This window comes from Aphis gossypii, chromosome 1, assembly GCF_020184175.1.
Source record: "Aphis gossypii isolate Hap1 chromosome 1, ASM2018417v2, whole genome shotgun sequence".
Taxonomy (NCBI): Eukaryota; Metazoa; Arthropoda; class Insecta; order Hemiptera; family Aphididae; genus Aphis; species Aphis gossypii.
The window spans coordinates 6,470,592-6,495,448 of NC_065530.1; the positions used below are offsets into that span (position 1 = coordinate 6,470,592).

Below are 24,857 nucleotides of genomic sequence, written 5' to 3' on the forward strand. Positions count from 1 at the left end.
ACTTGGACCATTTTTTATTTTCTTGGCTTTAAGATTAGAAAATTGTTTTATAATAATAAAATCCAGTGTTCACATGCAGAACTACAATAATATAATAGTTTATCGAAAAATTTGACATATAGTCGTAAATCTTGATGACTGAAAAGTATGCTCCAGTCACGGACTAAGATATCTTAGTCCGTGGCTCCAGTATTCATACAAAAATATAATTGCTGATAACAAGTAATTATAACTCTTTAAAACTTAAATAGAACTATAATATATTTATTTATTTATTTCAATATCAACAATTTTTTGTTTTCAAACACTTTTGAAGCTTTCATTAATTAGTTTATTATTTTATCATTATTTATTTTATTACTATTGGCATTTCTTAAAAATATCTATGTAAGTTTAAATGTCTTAAATTCATTATAATTTTTGGCTTTAAAGAGTTCAAAAGTTCAATTTTGATGTATCACCACGGTCTTAGAATGTATCACGTTGTTTTTGTTTTTGATTAAGCATCTGACATATTCAACTTCCTTTTTTCCCTTATCTTTTACATGAACATTAATATCCAAAATATCAGATTTTTAGTAAAACTAATAATTAATAACGTAAAAATGTCAACAGTATTCAATACTTTGTGACAAATTTTCTCATGGATATATATAAATATACAATTATTTAACAGTTTTCTTAGAAAGCTGCTTTATATTGCAATCTTAATGTATGTGTATGAACACTATGAACAACTAACTGACATTATCCATCTCGAATAAACTGTAAGTTTTGAAATTAGAAATTAAGATAATTATAATCACATCATTCACATAGGATAATAAAAACATAAATAATAAGTATGTAAACATTGTTTATGGGTATAAATGTATAATTAAAGATAATATTATTTAAGCATTCTATTTTTTAGGTATAATGAGTATAAGTCTCATGAAGTAGTGAAGAGTGAAGACTTTCAAGACTAAACAACTGAAGTCATGACTCGTAACTAGGACGCTTACTATCTAGCAATCTACTATATAACTTCATACAAAGTTGAAAGTGACAAACTTGAAACCATAGACCTATTAACTTAAATTTAGTTAATTGGTCTATGTGACTGTTAGAAACCATACAGATTAGAGATCTTTAATCTTCATGTTACAAACTTAAACAATATTTTTAAGCAATAGACAATAGCTATGTCATTATCACGGTGGTCGTTATCCTGACTGCCAATACCGTTGCTACGTTTGTTTGGTACACACGCGATGCGATAGCTGCGAAGAACTGATAAGAGCGACATAAACGATAAACCATCAACTGCGTTTGTTTACATTTTAAAAGACTAAAATCAGTAAAAATAATTACAACAATAATCGTCTGTCATCCGACTTGGTAAGTTTTCACTTATTTGTTTTGTATTTTGTTTAATATGGCAGAACCTATGTTGAATATCGAGGATATGGAGATCGTCTTGGACGAAGGAACACCAGACGTCATTATGGACGCGTTTAAAGACAACAACATACCGGAAGATGACATATTCGACTTTTTGGATGTTCAAGAAATTGAAACACCCACTATAGAAACTAAAATCGAAGTTCCTGACGGTACTTCTGAAAATGAAGAATTGGCCATCGTTTATAATTTGGAAGGAAATACTATACAGAGCCATGATTCACGCCAAGACATAAAATCAACACCTGTAAATGATAAAATGAATGACTCATTAAGCAAGAGTACAAAATTAGATGACAAGGATGATGATACGGTTATTGAAGGGCCTCGCTCAAGACAAATGGGAAAAATTCCATTAGCCTTGAGAGGGCTCATTGGTCAAGCTAAAATGTTTATGTTGAGAAAAAACTATAACATGGCCATTAAAATTTGTGTGAATATACTGAAAGAGTGTCCAAATGCATCTGAACCATTTTTCACATTGTCTGACATCTACGAGCAAATGGGAGACATGAAGAAAAGTTTAGAAACAGCTGTAATCGGTAACAGTTTAAGTAGTGTAACGTCTGAAGATTGGGTATTATTAGGTGAAACATGCGAATCGAATAACATGTTGCCGTTAACAGATTTTTGTTTGACCAAAGCCATACAAAAAGATAGGCGTAATTTAGACTTGCATATTAAAAGAGCATCAATATTAGAACAACTGGGTACAGCTAAAAGTGCCATGAATGAATATGATCGTCTGTTACGCAAGTTACGACCTGATCAAAAAGATTCAATTACTACTTTATCTAAATTACTAATTGACAATTTTGTTAAAAACAAAAATTATGAACGTGCATCTAATATATTTATACATGTATTTAGTTTGTTTCCAGATGACATAAAACCTAATGATTTTGTGACGTGCTTAGATTATCTTGTTAAAAATAAGAACTTTAAAAAAAGTTTAGAACTACTGGTTGAACATTATAATCTCGAGTTTGTTGCTGATGTGAGTAATGAAACATCCATAACAGAAATTGTAGAATGCACTGCTCCTATTACTATGCCAATGTTGGTACGAATCAAACTAATTGAAATTTTAGTGCAACTTGAAGCCTTTTCCATATTACCACCAATTTATGAACCAGTCTTAAATATAACAGAAGTGAATAAATTTCATTTAGATGTTGCTAATATTCTGTTTGATTCAAATCAGCATAAACATGCTATTTTATTTCTTAAACGATTGATTAACTGTGAAAATCAGATATTTGACCAACACGTTCTTAAAATTAAATATTCAGAATGTTTAAAAACTTTAGGACACCTTGAACAAGCTATTGACAATTATAACAAGCTACTGGATGTCAACCCACAACAATTAACAGTTAAGTTTGATTTATATATGTCATTGAAAAAGTTAAACAGAATAGACGAAAGTCTTAAAGTATTGTTTGAAAGTGACATAGAAAATCTAGACTGTAGGTTGTTGTATGAATATGTCTTGGCATCATATGATAAAGATGATATGTTTGAAAAGTGTTGGAAAGCAGCCAATCTGATGTTTTCTCGTCACTGTTTACCTGTACACTCATTAAGAGAAGTTAAATCTATGTTAACAATACAGAATGTAGAAAATAGACACGATACTTTATTAACAATAAAGAAAGAATTGTATGGTTACCAACATGATAATATCTTGACCATTAATCCACTACCGAATGCTGAAGAAGAATGGAACGTTATGTCTGCTATTTGTTTAAAATGCATTGAGAAAAATCTTTACTACAAAGGTTTAAAGTTGCTACTTTCAGCAATGAACTCCACTGTGTTAGTAAATTATAATCATCAAATTGTCCTGAATGCTATAAAATTTGCATATAAAGTTCAAGCCTATAAATTAGGTTTCATGTTATCCAGATACTTGTTATTAAAGTATCCCCAAGCACCACAGATTTCAAATTTATTTTGTTTTCTTTTGAAAAAGTGTGCTGCCAAAAAACAAGCTAAGTTCATTTTTCGACTAGCTGCCAAATATCCTGATAATATTGCCCTTAATTTACTGGACACTAATGTGTTTAATGATGCATATAATTATCAACTTTTATTTTCGAGGTATACTGAACTACTGAACAAGCTAGATGACAAGAGTTTACTTTACTTTATGCTTGGAGTGATTATACTTAGACTATGCACATTTAAAGTTGGTGCTGACAGACACAGTTTATCACTACAGGGCATTGGGTTCTTAATGAAGTACAAAGAACACAGAGGTGTGGAACACGAACAGGAGTGTTATTTTAACATTGCTAGAGCATATCATCAAGTTGGTATGGTAGCGAAATCCCTACACTACTATAAGTTAGTTTTGGAAACCAAACCATTTAATGAAGATTATTGTTTAAAACATGCTGCAGCATATAATCTGCATTTGATCTACCTGGACTCTGGAAATCTTGATGTTGCATTGATGTATATAAGTCATGTACAAGTTTGATTTATTATTTATTTAATTGTTTTTTAAACATATTTATAACTTTTATATTATTTTAATCTATTTTAAATTTATTGGTGTTAAATGAATAAAGTATTGTTTAACTGTAATTTGTTATCATTTCTTATATATAATTTCAAATGTATTTATTTATTTTTAGTTTAAGGTTGAATATTTACATACAATAAAACAACTGTTAAAATGTTAATTTTAATCATATTTGTTAGAGTCATGGCTTCTACAATCAGTAAACCTTGCAACAAAATACCATTTGAATTATTTTGTCGTGTATGCGAAGACATTTGTAATGCTAAAAATGATAAGAAAATCCTCATTCTAGAAAAATTCATTAGTAAATGCCGAGGGTCAATTGAGAAAAGTGAAAACTTAAATATAGTAAGTCGTCTTCTGGTACTAAATAAAATACCTTATTCCATGTATACATTAATAAAAAATACAATATACTTAGGAAGACACATTTTATCCGGCATTGAGGTTACTGTTACCTGGATCAGACAAACAAAGAGGAGCGTATGGTGTTAAAGAAACTGCTTTGGGAAAGTTATATGTAAAAATACTATGCCTTGCAAAAGACAGTCAAGATGCTCAAAAACTTTTGAATTTCAGGCATGTAATTTATTATAATTATAAATATCCCAAATATACTAAAATGTTGATGAATAGTCCTTAAAATAATAATAATGTTAAACCTATATAGGGTGCCAAAAGTTTCTGGGTCTACAGCTGGAGACTTTGCTGAAACTCTGTATTGGGTTATAAGAAGTCGATTTGAAGATAATGGTTCAATGACTATTGCTGATGTTAATCAATTATTAGATGAAATAGCCTTGAAACATGCTACAAATGAATCAAGTAATTTAAATTTCAGTATTTTACAATATAGGTACAATCTTGTTTATAAACTTATGACCATTAAACATTTAAATTATATTATTTATATTAGGAGAAGTGGAACAAATTTTACAGTCAGCACTATTCAAACTCAGTGCTAATGAGCAAAAGTGGTTGGTTCGTCTATTATTAAAAGATATGCGCTTAGGTATTGCTCATACAAAAATATTAAAAGCGTATCATTGTGATGCCAACGATTTATATGATGTTTGCAATGATTTAACAAAAGTATTATGATATTTCTATTTAGAATTTTTGAATAAGTACTTATTAAAATGTAATTAATTTAGGTATGTAAAATGCTAAATAATCCATCAGTGATTTTGCATGAGATATCTGTTAATTTATTTGAACCCTTTTGTCCAATGCTAAGCGAACGTTGTGAAATTACTGATGACAGTAAAATAATGAAGACAATTAAAAATGATGAAGTATTTGTTGACATTAAATTGGACGGTGAAAGATTTCAACTTCATTGGTCCAGAGAAAAAAACCTTTTTAAATACTTTTCCAGGTATGTTAATCAATGTTGCAAAAAATTATAGAGTTATAACTTATTATTATGTTAGTTATTTGTTTTTATTTGAACTGTTTATTTTTATAGAAGAGGTAATGATTATACAGATACATACGGTTGTAATGACACTATTGGTATTCTGAGTCCAGTATTAGCTAAACAATTTAAACCAGATGTAAAAAATTGCATTTTAGATGGTGAGATGATGTGTTATAACACTAAATACAAGTCATTTTCCACAAAAGGTAATATTTTATAATTATTAATTATAACAATATTATAATGTTTATTATTATTCTTTTAGCCATGAATATTGATGTTAAAAAATTAAGAATAGGGAATACACATCAACCATGTTTTTGTGTATTTGATGTTCTGTATTATAACGATCTTGTAATAACAAACCGTCCATTAGAAGAACGGTTAGAAATTTTAAATACCATATTTGATCCATTAGAAGGAATTTTTGTACATACCACGAGACATAAAGCAAGAAAGTAATGAATATAATAGTATTATTATTCATTAGAGCTGTGCTGTAAGGGAGGAAGGGGGCCTGTGTCCCTGGCGTAAATTTGAAGAAGTGCATTTGTTTTATTTGTATTTTTTTTTTTTATTATTATATAATTACAGTATTGCATCATTTACTAATATCTAAGTTACTATATTATTTTTACAAAAATATTTTAAAATGTATAATAAAATATCAATACGATAATACCAACAAAAAAAAAAGAAAAAGATTAAATAATAAATTAATGGAGGGGTGAATATTTTTAATTTTTTTGCGGGCACCAAATTATGACGGCACAGCTCTGTTGTTGATTATGCATTTTATTATCCATAATCAATGGTATTATTTAAAAATAAATTAATAAAAATCTAATTTAAACAATTTTAGAGTTGATTTAATGAAACATCTTAATGATGCAATTGATAACTTTGAGGAAGGTATTGTAGTCAAAGATCCATTATCAATTTATAAGCCAAACTCACGAAATGCAGGATGGTATAAAATTAAACCAGAAGTAAGAATTTTACAATCTTTCTTTTACAAATGCTTATTTTAATACATGATTTTTAATTATATTTTTAGTATGCTGATGGTGCACTCATTGAATTAGATTTATTAATTATTGGTGGATACTATGGCGAAGGTAAAAGACGTGGTGTTGTGAGCCATTTTCTTATGGGTCTTCTGGAAAAAGGTAATTTTAAATTTTAAACTAGCAACTAAAATTTAGTTATATAAACCCTATTTATATCTATTTAATAATTTTTGGTAATCACCACCTAGTTTTAATATCTAGTTTCTGTAACTTTTTTTTATTTTATAGTCTTCACCATTTACCAATTGTATTATATATAATTAATAAACACTTTTTATAGATGGTGAATCATTTAAATATTCTGCTATCAGTCGAGTCAGTTCAGGATTTTCAAAAGAAGAACTAGCTGATTTGTCAAGAAAATTATCTCCTCACTGGAAAAGATTTAATCCTAAAGATTTGCCACCAAATATTGAATGGGGTAAAGAAAAACCAGATCTTTGGATTGAACCTGAATCATCAGTTATTGTACAGGTGAAGAGAACATAACTTATTAAACATAATAATTGTTAGAAATAATTAAAATGTAACTTTTGTTAACAGGTAAAGGCAACAGAAATTATGACAAGTAACATTTTTAAAAGTAAAATAACATTACGTTTCCCAAGAATTGAAAAAGTTCGTTATGACAAACCATGGCATGACTGTATGACTGTTCAGGAATTTGAGACTATAATCAAGGTTTGTTAGTTTAACCATTTCAAAATTAATAAATGATAATCATGGACTGGTTAATAATAAAATAATTAATTCAACACATTTTTTAACATTATAGCAAACAGAGGGAAAATTATATAATTCCTGTACTGATGAAACTAATTCTTCAGGTAAAATTAAAAAATCCCGTGTGTCGGTATCTGTTGATAAAAAATTCCAAGGTCCAGATTTAAGAGATGTCAATTGTATTAATAATATGTTTGAAGATAAAGAATTTTGTATCCTCAACGATAGTGAAACATTGAGCAAGAGTGAAATTGAAAAAAAAATTCTTGAATATGGTGGTCGAGTCGTACAAAACCCTGGTAAAATAATTATTTAATCATCTATCATTAATAGATATTAAATACTTAGCACAAAATATTTAATGAAATAAAATTTGCATGTTATTAGGCAATGATACCTTTTGTGTTCTTGCTAACAATATTAAGCATATAAGGGCAAATGCAATAAAATTATCTGGCAAACATAGTATAATAAGCACAAAATGGATACTGTCATGTTTTAATGATAATGAATTTCTTAATTGGACTCCTGAAAACGTTTTGTTTTTATCCAAGGAGCACCAGCTTCTAATGGATGAAAAATTTGATCAGTATGGTGACAGTTATACAGAATTAGCGACTGTTGAAACATTACGCCAAGCAATGGACCGTGTTGAACTAGATGTTGTATAATTATTTTGCTTTGAAGTTAAAGTACTAAAAAATAATTTTATTGGATTTATAATTGTTTATGATATTGTATAGGATGATTTAATCAACACAGAAGTTGATGCTTTTTTGGATTTCAAAAATGAACTTTTTAATGAAGATCAATGTTTCAAAATTTTTGAAAAATACCAAGTTTATTTTGATGATTTAAATTTAGTAAGTTTATTCCTATTTTTTTTTTTTTACAAAAATGTCCTCAATAATTAATAACAAATATATAAATTAGACAAAAATAATAAGAACTTAAATCAATTTTAATATGTTTAGATAGTCAAATTATACTTGTAGGAACTTATTACAGACATCTTGGTCTAACTACTCTAACTAAACGCTTAGCAATTATTTTTGATGGATATAACAGAAACAAATATTTTATGTATCACTTAACATTTATCAATTAATTATTATTCAATTTCTCTTTCTACGCATTTATTTAATACATATTAAGTATATAAAGTTATTAGAGTACATATCAAAATTAAATTTATAATAAGTCATTACAGAGTAAATGTGATATTGTCAAATAATCAAACAAACCTTAAATAGTTTAAGAGTATATTATTTTTATTATTATTACATAATAAATATATATAAAAAAAAATGTAGGATTTTTATCTCAACTATCATACTATACATATACTTATTTTATATAAACTATTAACTAATATTATATTGAATTTGTTTCAGGATAATTTGCCTGTCAGAAATTTCCACACAAACTCAGTATTAGAAATGCTAATATTTAAATTTAATGGAGGCACAGTCTGCAAAAATATTGATAGCAATACTACTCATGTTGTAATTCATTCAAGGTATTTTTATTACTTATTAACTAATTTTTAATTTTGGATAGCATTAATATTTAATATTTTTTCTATTATTTTAGTTGTAAAAATAACGCTAATAAGTATCAAACTATGAAAAAAGATCGGAACCAAGCATTTGAAATTGTCGATGAGAATTGGATTACACAGAAAATAAAATGGTAGACAATTAAAAAAAATTGATTTGTGATATTTATTAAATTTCTTATTCCAATTTGTGCACAACTCTCTATAATATAAACTACTACATTTATAATAATATATCTATACTATAAAAAAAAACGGATTTTTTTTTTTTTTTTGTTAATTACATTCTTGTTTAGTTTTCACTCAAACTTACTAAAATTATAAATAAATTAAAAAAAAAAATCATCATCCTTAAAACATAAATAGTCTACTTTATTAGCCAATTTGTCTCAGTTCATTGAAACAAAACAGCTTTAATAAATATATAATTATAATTGTTACTGCTAAAATATTAATTTTTAATATTTACATTTTCCAAATAGTCTGTAACATAAAAAAAAAAAACAAAATAAATCTGTACTTTGATAAATAAATAGTTAGGTAGGCCTGGGATGTGGGCTTTGTGTAATGATTGTTTGTATTCAAAGACAAAGAAAATCAAAAACACATTATTAAATTATAGGTAAGTAGGGAATAAGGGAGGAAGTCAAAAGTTCATATTTTGAGATCTAATGTTCAATTCTTAAAATGTTCTTTTTCTTTCGCTGTTTTACTCTATTTACACGTGTGCACTTCAGCATTACGGATACATGTCTTACACTGCACATAACAACACCAATGAAATTTACATTCGCATTTTTCGCGTGTGACCAATCGTTGCGTATTGTAGCCCCTACCACAACATAATAAACTGCAACCATCCATTCCATGTGATGTACGGTTGCATTCTCGGCCATGTGTACCTGAAAAAATACGATATTATATAAATATTGATATTGTTTGAAACTCAAAAATTAGATAAAAAATTAATTACAGATTTAGCATTTCTTAATGTTAATAATTATTGTAATATAATAACACTATATCCATAGACCATAAAACATAAATACATTTGGATTTGAAATATTTCTACTTCTGTAAAAGTAAGTATTAATTTATTCATTGTTATTTGATATTTCACAAATTAATATCAACTTAATAATAACTAATGATATATTTGCCAAGTTAATTTATAAATTATTTATCTTACACGTCTTGGCGGAACTTCAATAAACAATTCATACTAAAATTTAATAATGGTTTATAATTTTTTATAAGGTATTGTTCCATTAAATTTTGATATTATTATGACTGCATGTCAATACGAGACTTAAAGACTTACAAGGGCTTTTTGACCCCAAGATGCCGATGTACCTAATCATAAAAATTCGTGTCACTTCTCAGTACTCACTATTATAATATCAGTCGTTACCTACTTGTTAATAAAGTAAGAGTGGGTAATAACTATAATAATTCACCACAACTAACCATAAAGAACGAAAATCACACGTCAATCATGATTCACGAGAACGAGAACGTTTATTTTCGACGGAGAAATGTGGTCGAGAGCACAATTATTTATCATTATCGATTACAATTGTGTATTACACACACTTCTATAGTCATCATAACTCATACTACATAAGTACATAACATAATATTATTATATTATACGATGTAGTCAAAATCTTGAAGAAGTCTCGAGCTATATAATAATAATGTGACAATGTGTTGACTTATTGACTATTGAGTTTGAAAACACAAATAATCGTAAACACAAGCGTCAGGCACTTATATCTATTATAATAATATACTTTATATACTACTAAAAGTTAAAAAGTTCAGTGGCATAATGAAGAGGGAGTGAGTTTATATATGTACACATCGTAATAGTCAATAGATACATAAATGTATTAAAATTGTGCTTTTTGCTGATTTTGAAAATAAATCCCTCGTATATGTATAAGTACCTACTTATAATGAAATAGAATGGTTACATAGATACATTGGTAAATTGGTTTAAATGAAACATTAGATATAGTACTTTTACCAATTATATACCTAGGTATACCTAGATTTGTTTCGTATAAAATAACCATCAAAATAAAATAAAATTTTGTATTTGATCGCTGTATAAGTTATAGTAAATAATAATAAATGATAAAACTATAAAAACTATAACATTATCAGTGATCCAACTAAATAACCTACGACTAATTATTATAATATTATATTAATATTAAGTTAAAAGTCTTATAATATGTCTCAAAAATACACAAATACCTACAATGCATGCAAATTGCAGATCTGCTTAAAAAAAATGACCAAATATGCAGTAAAAGAAAAAAGGTATATGAATGAACTATGAAAACAGTGTTATGTTATATTTATTTGTTTGATTATTTCTCTTTTTGTTGAATTATCTCAAAAAGGATTTTTATTTGATCCTTTGAAGTAGTTATTTAAAAAAAAAATCATAGGTAAAAAATTTCTCCAAGATTAATAATTATTACCTATAGAACCAGCAGTAATGTTTCTGATGCAGTAGTTGGGTGAGTCGTCGATATAGACGAGATCGCTTGCCGTCGGTAGACTGAATCTAGGATCTCTGATCTGCAACCGTCCTCGCCTGGTAGCCCTTACCTCTATGGCCCCTTCGTACTTTTCTTTCAAATGTTCGCCTGTAACACACCGTTGTTATTACAGGTTTAATATTATTTAACACACATATATACGTAAATATAAAGATAATACAGATCAATTTTTTTAACAGTTACATTGAATTTGATAATTTTTGTAAATCATTCTACTCGTGTGCATCTATATACCCTACAAGATTTGCAGTTCGCTACTCCGTTTATATTAAAACGTTATTGAATTTTTGTAAGTAAAAAAAAAACTTATTAACGTTCTGGAACATTCAAAATGTTGTAGAAAAATATCATACACACTTGCTTGTGAAATGGATACCTATCACCTATAAGGCTAAATCATACATTTATATCGTGAGTCCAACGATGTTAAACCGAGAGGGCGGACAAAATAAGTACGATATAGACGTTGTATAAAATGTTAGAATAATATTATATACATTTATGCATTAAATTGATAAATATTCTCCAAAAATTATCTTTAAATAGGTATAAATACACACGAATTTCGCGTTAGTGTGCAGGTATACCCTCAATGTAGTTGTTGTATTGCTGCAACGAATAAAAAACATCACAACGACAAAAAAAATGTTAATAACGTTTCGGACACGTGGCATAAGTCAAAAACATCGGTTCGTTCGGCGATTTTTGGTTATTTTTTTCTATTATAGAGCCGAGGTCTGTGCAGCGCTGAGGATCCAATAAGGCGCGGGCCATGCAGGAACGTATAGGTAATCGGATTAGAATATATAGCGATGACCGGGCGGCGATGGTGTCACACGCCGCTTTATTTATGTACTAATGTATAATGCCTATATGGCTATATATATATATACGATATACCTACGTACCTAGCTACGTATAATAATATAACGCGTGTAATATACTGGCGTCGGCGGCGGTCGGTATATTACTAGGTATATAATAATATAATATGCTACGTACAATATTATATAATATACGGACACACACGAACACTATTATGTTATTGGTCCATAAAACGAAAAAGAAATATGTCCAATAGTCGGGTGTTAAAATAACGACTAAAACGTCTGTCCATAAAAAAAAAAAAATTATATTATATAGGCGCCCGCCGCCGTGCACAATCTGCGCGGACCGTTACTAGGTATATGATAATACGCACGTATATAATAGGCATCATACATTATACCAGCTATATATAATATAATGTATAAACTATATGGTAGGTATATAAGCACCTGTACTGAATGCGTATATAATAATATATCACGTGTACCTTACCGTGTATAGGTACAAATTGGTTTACCTAATATACCAGCAATAAGGATGCGCATGTACGCGGTATGGAGATGACAGACGAAAATCATTTTTAAAACCCATTATATTGTCGTATAGGTGCGATAATATCACTGCTCGTCGATGATATATAGTGCACGGGCCATCCTTTATATGCGGTGTGTTATTATACAAACAGAGGAACAATTTTCAACTCAAAATTTTGACCTTGGCACCAATGCCTGCGAGGTAACGCATCTTGCATTGATATATGGGGCGATATGCGTATACGGTGAACGTATACTGAACACCTCGAGCAAACCCGAAGTGTTGTATTGCCTTTTTATCATTTCGTTCATGCTCTAAGTCTTATATGACTATATTATAGTCTTAAACTCTTAAATTTATGTTTGACGGCGAGCCGCTTTATACTCTATCAACTTTTGATTAAGAAATGTCTACACGTATATACATAAATGATTTCATTGAATTTACCCGTGTTTTCATGTTTAACGGTATATTAAAACGTGATAACCAACACCTAGGTCGTTTTTAATTAAAATTTAAGCGTTAAGTAATAAAACTTAAAGTTTATACAAGACTATATAAGAGTAGTTTAAGAAGTGAACTGGTGGCCGCTGACAATTTCCACTCATCTAAATTACAAATACAATTGATAGTTAGCAGATACTTTTCACGTCGATATTATTAGAAAATAAATTGTGTTTTCGTTGTTATTTGAAAATGAAAATACTGTTATAGTCGATTCATCGCAACAGACATAAAAAGTACTCGGGACAATATAAAATGCTAGCAAAGCGTGTATCATACATTTATCGAAAAAATATTTCCAATATTAACGGTATACTTGCAGTAAAAATAATCAGTAATGTTAAAAGAATTATTATAATATAATACGCGCATATTCTTATGTATATGATACGCGTATATCATGTAGGCAAATATCTAAGCTAAATTACTATAAGAATAAAAGGACAACGACTCGCGTGAACCCCATTATAATGATATACATATAACACATATAAGTATACCTAATATGATACATCGCGTATAAAATATATCTATAATAGTAGTAGTAGTAGTAGTAATAGTAATAATAACAATATGACGTTATATATTATATTATTCTGATGGCGGCGACACAAGAGTTTGTTCGCCACTTGGACGTAATCGTCATCATTATAACACCTCTTTCACTCTCTCACTCTATCTATATTTCACTGCATATAGAGGTACATTATATAATATATATATATATATATATATAAACATGCTACACTTCAGACCTACGTCGACGACGTGGACTCATACATCATTCACTGCTTGTCTATACGAGTGTATCTATATACAGGGTGATTTATCAAGCATAACTACCCCCTCTTTTTACAATGCAGTTATTCAAAACCTGGGTTTTGAAATTTTAAAAAACTTGAGATTATTCATACTACTCAAGGAGACAGGAGTGTCTTGTGAAGATACAAACTTCTGTTTTTCAAACGACAACCTGCAGTGAATAAAGTAAATTATTTATTGGATATTTTCTCTGAAAATGTTGAAGTATCAAAATCAAAATTCGAATGAGTAGGTTTTCAGTTAAACTCATGAAGTCTGCATACAAAGGATAGTGGGTTCACGATAATGAGTTTGGAAGATGTGGGATCTATAGTAATTTAGATTAATTATAAAAAAAAAAATTATTTTATAAAAATCATAAAAATATAATTTATAAAAACAGAAGTTTGTAACACCATAGAATAACACTCTTTAAGTAGTAGATACATACAATTTCAAGAATTTGAAGATATGGTTTTTAAGAACTTATATTTAAAATTTTTAAAAATAAAAATTTAAATGAAAATAGGGTAGAGCATACTTGGAGAATCACTACCCTATACATACTATTACATATGTATATCGTATATACGTATGAGTCCCCCCCTCGTGCCATTCACTCGACCTATTGTGTATACTAAGTTCGTCTACTCGTATCAAGTATTATATTATAGTGTTATAATATTGTCTCTGCTTCGGGCGACACTTGTTTGGTGTACGCTCGTTAACACTCGCGCCCCAAGTGTCCCTCCTCAAACGCGAGTCCAAACGTAAATATTATTCTCGTAAACGGAGCTTGGCCGTATACATTGTAATTATACAAGCAAGCAGACAGACAAATGAGATACAAGAAGGAGATAAACCCCCTCACGGCAATGTTATACGAAAAAAATTACTCTTTTATATATTATATAATATTTTATAATTTGTAATTTATATTAACTGTTATGAGTTATATAAGTATTTCATCCTTTCCTCCACAGCCAAAATTTTTTTCTCTATTCTTGCTACGTGGACCGCAATGACTGCCATGCCATATGTAATATTATGGCTTGATTATATGTTTTTTTTTTAATATTAAAAATAAAAAACAATATTTTTGGCATAGGAAAAAAAATTCCCTACCAAAACATTGTCTCAATCTCTATATTCTGCACGTGTACAGCAACAAACATCTCACCACACAGCCAAGTAAGATCCTGAAATATTTTTCTCAAATGTAACCCGTTTAAAAATCACTATTTCCTTTACTTTTCGGCTTTACGTTATTTTTGAATACAATGACTTCAAAATTAATTTATATCTTTAAACAAATATATAATATTAAAATTAAAAATTTTTAATTACTCCCCATTAGTGGCTAATGGATGTAGGTTTCCAAAATATGTTTTTAAACAGTATAAGTAATGTTTTACACAATATAAACATCCATATTCACACAGATTAATATTTGTTTAATAATTTAAATTATAATGGTAATTTAATTGATACAATTAATCAAATAAATGTAATATTGTACATATTTATTCTAAGGTTAATATTAATGTTGTATTTTATTCTAGATATTAACGACAATAACGATTATGGTCCATATAATATTTCTTTTATACATTATAATTGTTTATAAATTCGCATATTAATGAAATACTAAGAATTTTAATTGGTTATCGAAACGATTGTTATCTTTTAAATGTTAAATTAAGCGAGTATAATACTTTAATGTATGAATCAAATTAACAATTGTTATGAGTTTAAATGATTTTATTATCGTATTAATAATCTTATATTCTTATTTTATAAATTTTGTTTTTTAGTAGAAATAGAACATTTTATGTGACTAATTGGAGGATATTTCCAATTAGGTTAGATTTACTAATTTGTCTATTTAGGTACTTATTTGTATCTGCTACATTATAATGTTATAACATATAATACTAACTAACTAATATTAACGATATATTAGCAATCATTAGCAACAATTGGCTTCAGTTTTAAATAAAAAATATCTTTTCAAATGTAATGACTGATAAAATCATAGTTTTCAATACTATAATAACCTAACCAACATCTGTATCCTGTGACATGGAACAGATTGAAATGATACGAGAAGCCCAAATGTCTGTAACCCATGTTTTAATATCAATTTAGTTTCTATAATTTGCCCATATAATTAGAAGGAACATTTTTTCCTATATTCCAAACACAATGGTATCCCACAATCTATTGATCCACTACTCCTCTCATGAGCAGACCTATTAAGTACCTACCCCTATACTTATAAGTCAATAGCTTGTATAATGAACGTATAAGCACAAATAAGCTTCAAATTTTGTAGGAGTCTAATACTCTAATTTATTTTAATGAAAACGAGAAAATGTTTTTCTTATGGTTCCTTTATATTTGTATACACGCATGCAACTAATAAGTTATTTGGTGAATTCAAGTTACTGTACTTAATAATATTAAAATATTAATTTAAAATTGGTAACTATAATTATAACTAGGCATAGATCGAATGACGAATGATTCAAAAAAGACTAAAAATTGATTTATTTATTGTTTTATTCCTACAATATGACTACTTCAAGTTAAGGCACATTTTGCATAAATAATACAGAAGTCATGAGAATGTTTGAAATATATTATTTATTTTTCCAGACCATCTAATGAAATTAGTGTTTGAATTGGAAGGATGGAAAAGCATATATTTAAAATAATAATTCAAAGCATAAAATGCTTTAAACTTGTATTTAAAACATTATAGGTACGCAAATTATAAAAAATGTATATATTTTTATTGTTGTAAACATTTTTCCAATTCTACTTTTGAGCATTAAATACAGTTTTTAATTACAATTATTTCACATTTATAAACATACATTATACAGTATACGTCTATACCGGTATCAATAGTATATCTATCATAATACTATAAACTTCTTATAATTGATTCAGTTCAAAACATTACTGAATTAAATTTAATGCGTAAAAATAAACGAAGAAAAACTTTAACTCCTCGACTTATATTGTAATATGTGTTGACTACGTTAACTATACAAATATACCTAACTTTTGTTATTAATTGCAATATACATATTATACGCACTTCTACTTCAAATATTTGCGATACGAAAAAAACCCGCGGGAAATGCATTTTTTTAATTAGAACAGAGACAGATTGGACTGAGTGAACTTTCTTTCTTGACTATTATTAACAGAGCATAGTTGTATGATTTTAAAGCAAGTGTAAAGAACGCCGCGGACACCCACGTCGTTTTTCGGTACGAACCAGTCGACTTTATGTAAACAATTTCGTTCTAAAACTTTTACACACTCGTATAAAATACACTAAAAAGTAATTTTAAAATGTTATGTAATATACACATTAATATAATATTATACTCTTATTGTTACAAGTGTTTGAATAAACGCCGTTTACAACCGTGAAACCGCGCGTACAGTGGAATATAGCTGTTACTATTATTAAAATGCAAACAATTAAAAACTTACGAAAAACACGTCTTCTTCACTCTGGAGGCACTCCTAACATCACACATGTTAATCATCGATACTATTACATATTTATATTGTATCTAAATGTATTTATATATTCATTATCGTATCAGAAATCCAGTTTTGTTTTATAAAATAATGATAGCGGTTACCTATACTCGTACAATTATCCAATAGGTACCTACCTACCTACAATATTTTTATCGTATCGAATAGCCCGACTTTAGAATCTATAGCCAAAAATCAAATTAATACAAACAACACATAATTCATTTCCAATTTATACAATAGTCAGGTTTATTATTAAGATAGGTAGGTAGGTACCTACTTACCAACTTTTTTTAAATCTTGAAATATTACTTTTTCACAGAGACTGATTTTCTCTTGTAATAAATTATTTCGTTCACAAAATCTTAAATAAAATTAAAAACAACAATTTATAATACACACAGTAATTTAGTCGCACCTATACCATGTACGCAATGTAGTTATAATATGAGATACAATGTGTAATGTATAGGTAATAATAATTACATGTTCAATATTGATTAAGATATTAATTTATAATTCATACATATCTTAACGCACTACTAAAATGCTAAATAATTTTGGTTGTTATATATATATATCTATTTATTACGTCAGTATATGTGTGTCTATTACAATAGTATATTCCCTCGTATTATAATATTATGTCTAGTATTGATTATTTCAGTATATTATTATGATATGTTCGTGTTCAGTAGTCAAAATGCGTATGTAGACACACGACATTTTACAGCTCGGGGCAAACAATAATAATATTATAACATCGTGGTATACGATGCCATCCATTACTTCTTATATTATAATATCGCTTCAGGACTTCAGGTGATATTATATTCGTCGAACTAATAACGGTATACATATATATACCTATGAAACATACGCGTTACGTATTATGCCTATGAAATAAATCCGACTTACGAGGGTACATTAAAATTGTATTTGGACGAAACTCGTGTAAAATATACAAACATGCGTCGAAGACGGTTTAAACACATCCCGAAACGTATACATATATAATATAATATACTAATAGTGAATTCGGCGGCGGTATATAACTGAAATTCCATGTTTACAATAATGCGAGGTATTATATATACATACATATGCACTGTATTATACGTGTTCGAGTTGTTTGTATACATATATCGTGAACTTTGAATAAGAAAAATATTCAAGACCGGCTTTTATATACCATCAGTTACACCGTATATGTTATATATAGGTTATATGTATAACCAGCAAACGCGCGTTCGCCGCTTTTCGGACGATCAAAGGCGATGTTGCGAAACTAGAAATCGCCGCCGCTATCATCGCGGTGGTTCGTGTAATAAATTAAATTAAAAAGAGTAATAAAAAATAAAAGCAAAAAACCAGACCAGCGCGGTAGCGGCGGTGTGTATGAATAGGTATATACTCGTATATTATCATCGCGTATCGATTTCGGATACCAAAGCGATATTGTATACGCGGACGGATCTTTGCGGCAGGAATGTAGTAAACTATGTATGTATAATAATAATATATACTTGAATAGCTAGCTAGGCCGCCGCGGTATAAAACTATTATATACCGACCAGCGAGTGTCTGCGAAGCCCGTTTAGTACAAATTGTCTTCGACAGCCACCGCGTTCCGATGCGTATAATTTAATAATAACATAATGAGAAAAAGTGATGCTGCGAACCCGCGACGACCGTCTTTGTGTGTAGGTATAAGTACGTATATCTACGAAACGATCGAAACAATGATTTTCACGTACCGTCTTGTCGGAGTGTCGGACTATCGGTCGGTCGCGATTTATATGGGCAATACTCACGTATGTAATATTTTATTTTACACCGAGAGTAGGTATATATTGTGTTTAGAGCGTTCTCGGTGAAATTTGTACATAGTTTCCGCTTCCGAAGTCTGATCTTCGTATTTATACACCTGCACAATACTAAGGTAATAGCTGTTATACTATATGCGTGTAAGTTGTATAGTTCAAAGATGCTTCCGATCGTATAATATTATAGCAAAAAAATTTCGATTAACGCGGCGGCTGCTGTCCGACTAGGTTTCTATCTATTATATATAAACATTATGCAGCATGCCATACATATTATACGTTATATACATTAAATATGGTATAATTATTGTCTATCGTCCTCGATATCTAGTCGTTTCTTAGAGATTTTTTTCTCGTATGAAGTGTAATAACATCTATATAGAATATCTTAGTTACTACATACCTATCGTACACAGAGATACATATGTACCCCAGTTTTAAACTTAGAAGTTGTATCCTTTATACAATTTTAATTAGCTACTAATTTTAAACCACTATTTTAATTTTTAATTTATTCTTAATTATAACATTATGCGTTTTATATGAATATATTACCAATTCCATTTGTAAGGAAAATAAACAATCGGTCCCAAACCACAACATATAAAATTTAATTTACATATTTCATTCACGTTTAATCTAAAGTCGTGTAAGTATTTATACAACAGGCAATATTGAACTAAACTGAAGGAAAAGTAATAGACTGCATAAATAATCATACAGATGTGTGATGAGTAACGTGAATTTGGTTAGAAAATTATAAATTTACTTTAAATCAGTCTTCAAAAAAAAGTATATATGTATATTATATACCTAATAAATAATAATATATTCTCAATCTCGGCGGTCACCGGTATAGGCGGTAATAGTTGTTATTAGTTGTTTTATGCCCATATATATACGCATTTAAAGGACGATTGTACATTTGTACACACACACGCATATATTATAATATTATGCATAATATAAAACCCGCAGTTTTTTATGTAACAAAAGCACAGTGATTACGCATATTGAATCGACTAAACAATTGTTTCTTCCCGGACACTTCGACACCCTTATCCAGTCCTACGTCATTATGTTTGTTCGTTTTTGATCCCGTCACAAAGCACTGTGTGAAGGTATGTACGTATATAAGGTATATACGTGAATGAGGAAATGCCCGTGGCGAAATTTCACGAACTGTAACGGACTGTTGCATACAATTATACGGTTGATATTAAAAAAAACACACAAAACAACAACACTATATATATATATATATATATATATATATATAGGCAGTTGTATATAGCATGCAGTTATAGGTACCTATTGTGTTTGTATATACGATACATATTACATACTATATTTATGCATCCGAGTTCGTAAGACTGTATCAAACGATTATTATAGAATGTCGGGAAGTCGCTCAGAAACAATATCGACTGAAAATAATCAACGATTTCGGTCGAATGGTTCCTTTAAATATCGTGATATACCAATATATCGCCGTTGTGTGGACGTTCCCCTGACCTCTTTAGATGTATAATATTATATACTACATATTATTAGAGTGATCCTAAACGCCCATTTAACACGCATTTATCTGATCTAGGAAACTATGTAAGACATTCATATAAATTATTAAACGTAGATACTTAAATTGTATATGATTTCAACTTTCGAGCAACAATATCATACGCACGATAAGTGCCCATAATAACAATAACAATAAATAAAACTCAACACACTATACATCAGACTCGGGTATAAATGTGTAAAATATTCACTTGAAACTTTTTTCTCTTTATCAATTATATTATAATATAATACGATAAACCGTGTCAATGAAAAACTGTAATCTGTAGTCTGTATATATAGGCAGAGTTATTTAAGCGGTACACGCACATTTTTATTTTTATTTTTTTTTTAAGATCCCGTATCCATTTTTCTTTCAATCGTGGAAGCGAATAAAAACAATAAAACAACAATTATAATATATTCTCTCTCTCGATAATGTACGTTAATTTGTTTTTCTTGTTTTAGTTTCAATACAATAAGTATTATAATCGTATAGTACCCAATACAGTAATAACCATAACACAAACTCCAATCTGTCCGGCGCCCGTGCATACTGCATAGTTCACATATTATACATTAATACGAATTATACCCCATTGGTATATATGAGTAATGAGTACCTACAGTAAACATATGAGTTCTATATACGATATCATCATACGAGTAATTAGGGGATGCTTGAAGAGACAAAAGACTGGAAGAGGATGGAATGTAGCACACTCAGCCAGCAAGTTATAAAATATTAAAATATATTTCCTGATGTTTTATTTTATTGATTATAAATTATAATTTAAAAAGTAGGCATGTCTATTATCTAATAATTATTATGTTAATACAATTTTAATTGCGAATAACGAATATAAATATAATATTATATATAGTAAACAAAACTTATACACTTCAAAAACAGTAAATAATACAATGTTTTATTAACTGTATATATTTTATTCTCTAAATAATTTCTAAAACGAATTTATTATACTATAGTAATGTAAACATATATGTGTGCACAATCATTTTTAGCTGCATTATGTTTTTTACTTTTTACTATAATATAATATAATATACTACGCAGTTGTGCTTTTCTGTTTTATTACATTAATTTTACACCAGAAAAATCAATTAAGTAGTTCTGTTCTATTGAAAATCGTAAGTCCCCCCACCCCCACTTTAAAAAGACTACTACCCTTCCTAAATAAATACGTAAGTACACTAATTATCCAGTTATTTATTCATTATAATAAATAATAAATATTCACAAATAGCTCAGTAAAATTAATAAAGTAATAACTCGCGGCGTCATTCCACCGAATTAAAATTATCAACAAGCAACTAATCCAAAAAATCATTAATTCTAATGAGTAATGACTAATGAACGAACAAATATGTCGATATCATCGATATCGATAATATGTTTGTAAAGAAATTAAGGTTTAATCACTAAACCAACTTAAAATAAATAAGTTTATTCATCAGCGAGTAAATCTATTCTATACTTGAGAATTTAAAAATTATTTATATTTATATGCCGAAAAATCACACAATGTTCAAGGAAATATTGTGGTAAACAAATACCAATAATCATTTTAAAAACCACCGCCAATCTTAATCAAACCAAAAATTCAAAAGTTTCTATTTTAATTTAAATTTTTAAAACATTATAAAATGAAAACCAATTATATTTTACTTAATTTTACCTAATTGTTTTAAATATACATATAATTAAATCTGCTCAGATCAGACAAATTTTGGGCTAATATAAAATTTCTTAAAGGAAAACATGTGAATTTCTAGGTTAACTAGTAACTACCAATTAGAAACCTAACCACATTTTCATTCGTAATTTACATCCTACAACACAGATATACATTTCATAATGACTAATGAAAAGCTAGGCCAAAATGAATTTTTGACTAGAAACATAACCTTACGTCTTACATGACCAAACAAAAATTTCACTCACTAGTCACTATTATTTTTTTACCTCTAGACTTCATTAAATAACAGTTATATCTTAAAATTAAACTAATTTAATTGCTGTACGAACATAAAAATATTAAACCTATTAATTTAAGAACTCTAAACCTGTGCATGCAGATTAGGAAAACAAAATAAATATGGATTATAGTCATAAAAAAGCGTGAACATCCAGCAAAATAGGTCATCTGTCTGTAAACGAACCATCAAATAACAAAGGATGTCAAATACTCAAAAAAGTTTAAACCTCTGAAAACCCAGTTTTTTCAATAACAAAACACCAATCCAAAATTGAAAATACAAGTTTTAGAAATAAGTCAAAACCCTACGAAAAAATAAATAAAGAATTATTGGAAGATTTTTGATCCTCTCCTTGTGAAAACCATTTAACAATGTTAAATTATTCTTAAAAAAAAAAAATTAGACGTATTTTTCATTCCTACCTAAAACGTCTAAAATTGAGATTCAATTTATATATTATTATATAGCACCTTCAACATCTCTAAATGCATCAATGATAATAAATTGTTATCATGTGAAATTCAGAATTTATAATTATTATCGTTTTGCCGCCGCGAAGTACTCATTACAATTACGCGTTTCTCACGTGGCGCGTTCGACAGTAATAATTTAACACGTGCCGAACCCGTTCTGATAAAAATCACATTAGAGGGACTAGTATAACTACCGCCCCGTCATATCATTTCCGGTGTCGTCAGTTCATATAACACACAGTACACATATTATAAAATATTAAATACACAATAATGTGTAAGGCACGTCGGCTGTACCGGTTATTTGCACGATACTCGGATTCACTTTCGACATCGTGCGTGATATATAATATTAAAATATTATTAAAATGTATTATATTTACAATATTTACGATACAACATATAATAATATGTGTCTCGGTCACAAACTATCTCGTTGCGAACGACCTCCACGCATCTCCCGCCTAGGTTAGGTTAGGTATCATGACTCACAATATTATACTTCGTCGAGACTAATGGAACATCGGAAATTGTCGATAGGTACTTCGTCCGATAGTATATTTGTATCTCTGCCACTTGCAGCAGCAGCAGCAGCAGCAGTCGATTCGACAATCGGCGGGTCGCGCGTAATAATTCTCGTATAGCTTGTAAATAATAATAATAATAATAAAAACCACTCCAATGCCGTCCAAGGACGGAAGACCTTTAAATCAAAACGTCACATAAATATACGGATTTACATGTTAAGAGGAGAAAAAACGGCAAACTATACGGCTGGTGTCTCGAGGCGGTGGGGAGCACTGCTGAGATGAATCTCTTGGAATGTCGTACCTACGCACAATACTGGTGATTAATTGTCTACTTGGCGACCTAATGGATTTTATTAATTGCCGCCTCTCCACCCGCCATCGTACCGCTACAAGACACGCGCCCACCACACGCTGGCCGCCGATATATTTGTTCCCACCGTAATAATAATATTATTATACTAATTAGTATTAGCCAATACACTTAAGAATAATATATTATACTTTCCCATATTATAATAATATACATACATATATAATACTATTGTCGTATATTATACTATATTATTATATTATAGTATAAAGTGGCGGAGAATGGAGATGCTGGTGGAGTTGATGTCAAACAGGTTCCCGAAACACAACACTTTAATATAATATATCCTTTATAGGCGTAAGTACTCTATCCGTATCACTTTATACATTTAAATATTAGGTATATTGAAGGTATACACACAAATAAATACACGTAGGTAACCTATATATGTATATATTATATTTAATCGAACAGAAAAAATAACAGTTCAGTCTCCATTATTGTTAGAAGTCTCACGTGTGGCCGAAACGGATGCGTATGATAATTATTTTATATATTAGGCATCAATACATCATCCGTCATCACGTTGATCCTTAATAGTTAATAATAATG

General features: G+C 29.0%; 3 protein-coding genes across 4 annotated transcripts in view; 2 read left to right on the top strand and 1 right to left on the bottom strand.

The window, feature by feature from the left end:
- Positions 1-1,251: 1,251 nt before the first annotated feature.
- Positions 1,252-9,107, top strand: LOC114128706 (DNA ligase 4). 2 transcript variants are annotated; one of them, XM_027993280.2, is made up of 17 exons: positions 1,252-1,380; positions 4,153-4,321; positions 4,395-4,552; positions 4,644-4,798; positions 4,890-5,065; positions 5,128-5,351; positions 5,442-5,599; positions 5,659-5,851; positions 6,256-6,382; positions 6,451-6,562; positions 6,744-6,937; positions 7,007-7,144; positions 7,239-7,485; positions 7,574-7,848; positions 7,930-8,049; positions 8,581-8,705; positions 8,780-9,107. In XM_027993280.2, exons 2-17 carry the CDS (start codon positions 4,157-4,159, stop codon positions 8,880-8,882), a joined length of 2,670 nt encoding a protein of 889 aa, XP_027849081.2. In that variant the 5' UTR covers positions 1,252-1,380; positions 4,153-4,156; the 3' UTR covers positions 8,883-9,107. The 2 variants fall into 2 exon arrangements, with proteins under 2 accessions (XP_027849081.2, XP_027849080.2); XM_027993279.2 differs by lacking the exon at positions 1,252-1,380 and having other exon boundaries at positions 3,981-4,321.
- LOC114128707 (general transcription factor 3C polypeptide 3) lies at positions 1,375-4,133 on the top strand. Its single transcript, XM_027993281.2, has one exon. It carries the CDS (start codon positions 1,418-1,420, stop codon positions 3,926-3,928), a length of 2,511 nt encoding a protein of 836 aa, XP_027849082.2. The 5' UTR covers positions 1,375-1,417; the 3' UTR covers positions 3,929-4,133.
- Positions 9,108-9,418: 311 nt separating the features above from the next.
- Positions 9,419-24,857, bottom strand: part of LOC114128708 (protein Wnt-5b-like) — a 60,121-nt gene continuing 44,682 nt past the window's right edge. The window contains exons 6-7 of the mRNA XM_027993282.2: positions 11,237-11,404; positions 9,419-9,646 (exon numbers count right to left, since the gene is read on the bottom strand). Coding sequence (XP_027849083.2) covers positions 9,459-9,646; positions 11,237-11,404 — 356 coding nt within the window. The 3' untranslated portion in view covers positions 9,419-9,458. The remainder of the gene's footprint in view (positions 9,647-11,236; positions 11,405-24,857) is intronic.

Coding starts and splice junctions, on each gene's coding strand:
- LOC114128707 (XM_027993281.2), top strand. CDS start 1,418: ATGGCAGAACCTATGTTGAATATCGAGGATATGGAGATCGTCTTGGAC.
- LOC114128706 (XM_027993279.2), top strand. CDS start 4,127: ATGTTAATTTTAATCATATTTGTTAGAGTCATGGCTTCTACAATCAGT. Junction 5,852..6,255: donor ACGAGACATAAAGCAAGAAA/GTAATGAATATA, acceptor AAACAATTTTAG/AGTTGATTTAATGAAACATC. Junction 8,050..8,580: donor ATTTTGATGATTTAAATTTA/GTAAGTTTATTC, acceptor AATTTGTTTCAG/GATAATTTGCCTGTCAGAAA.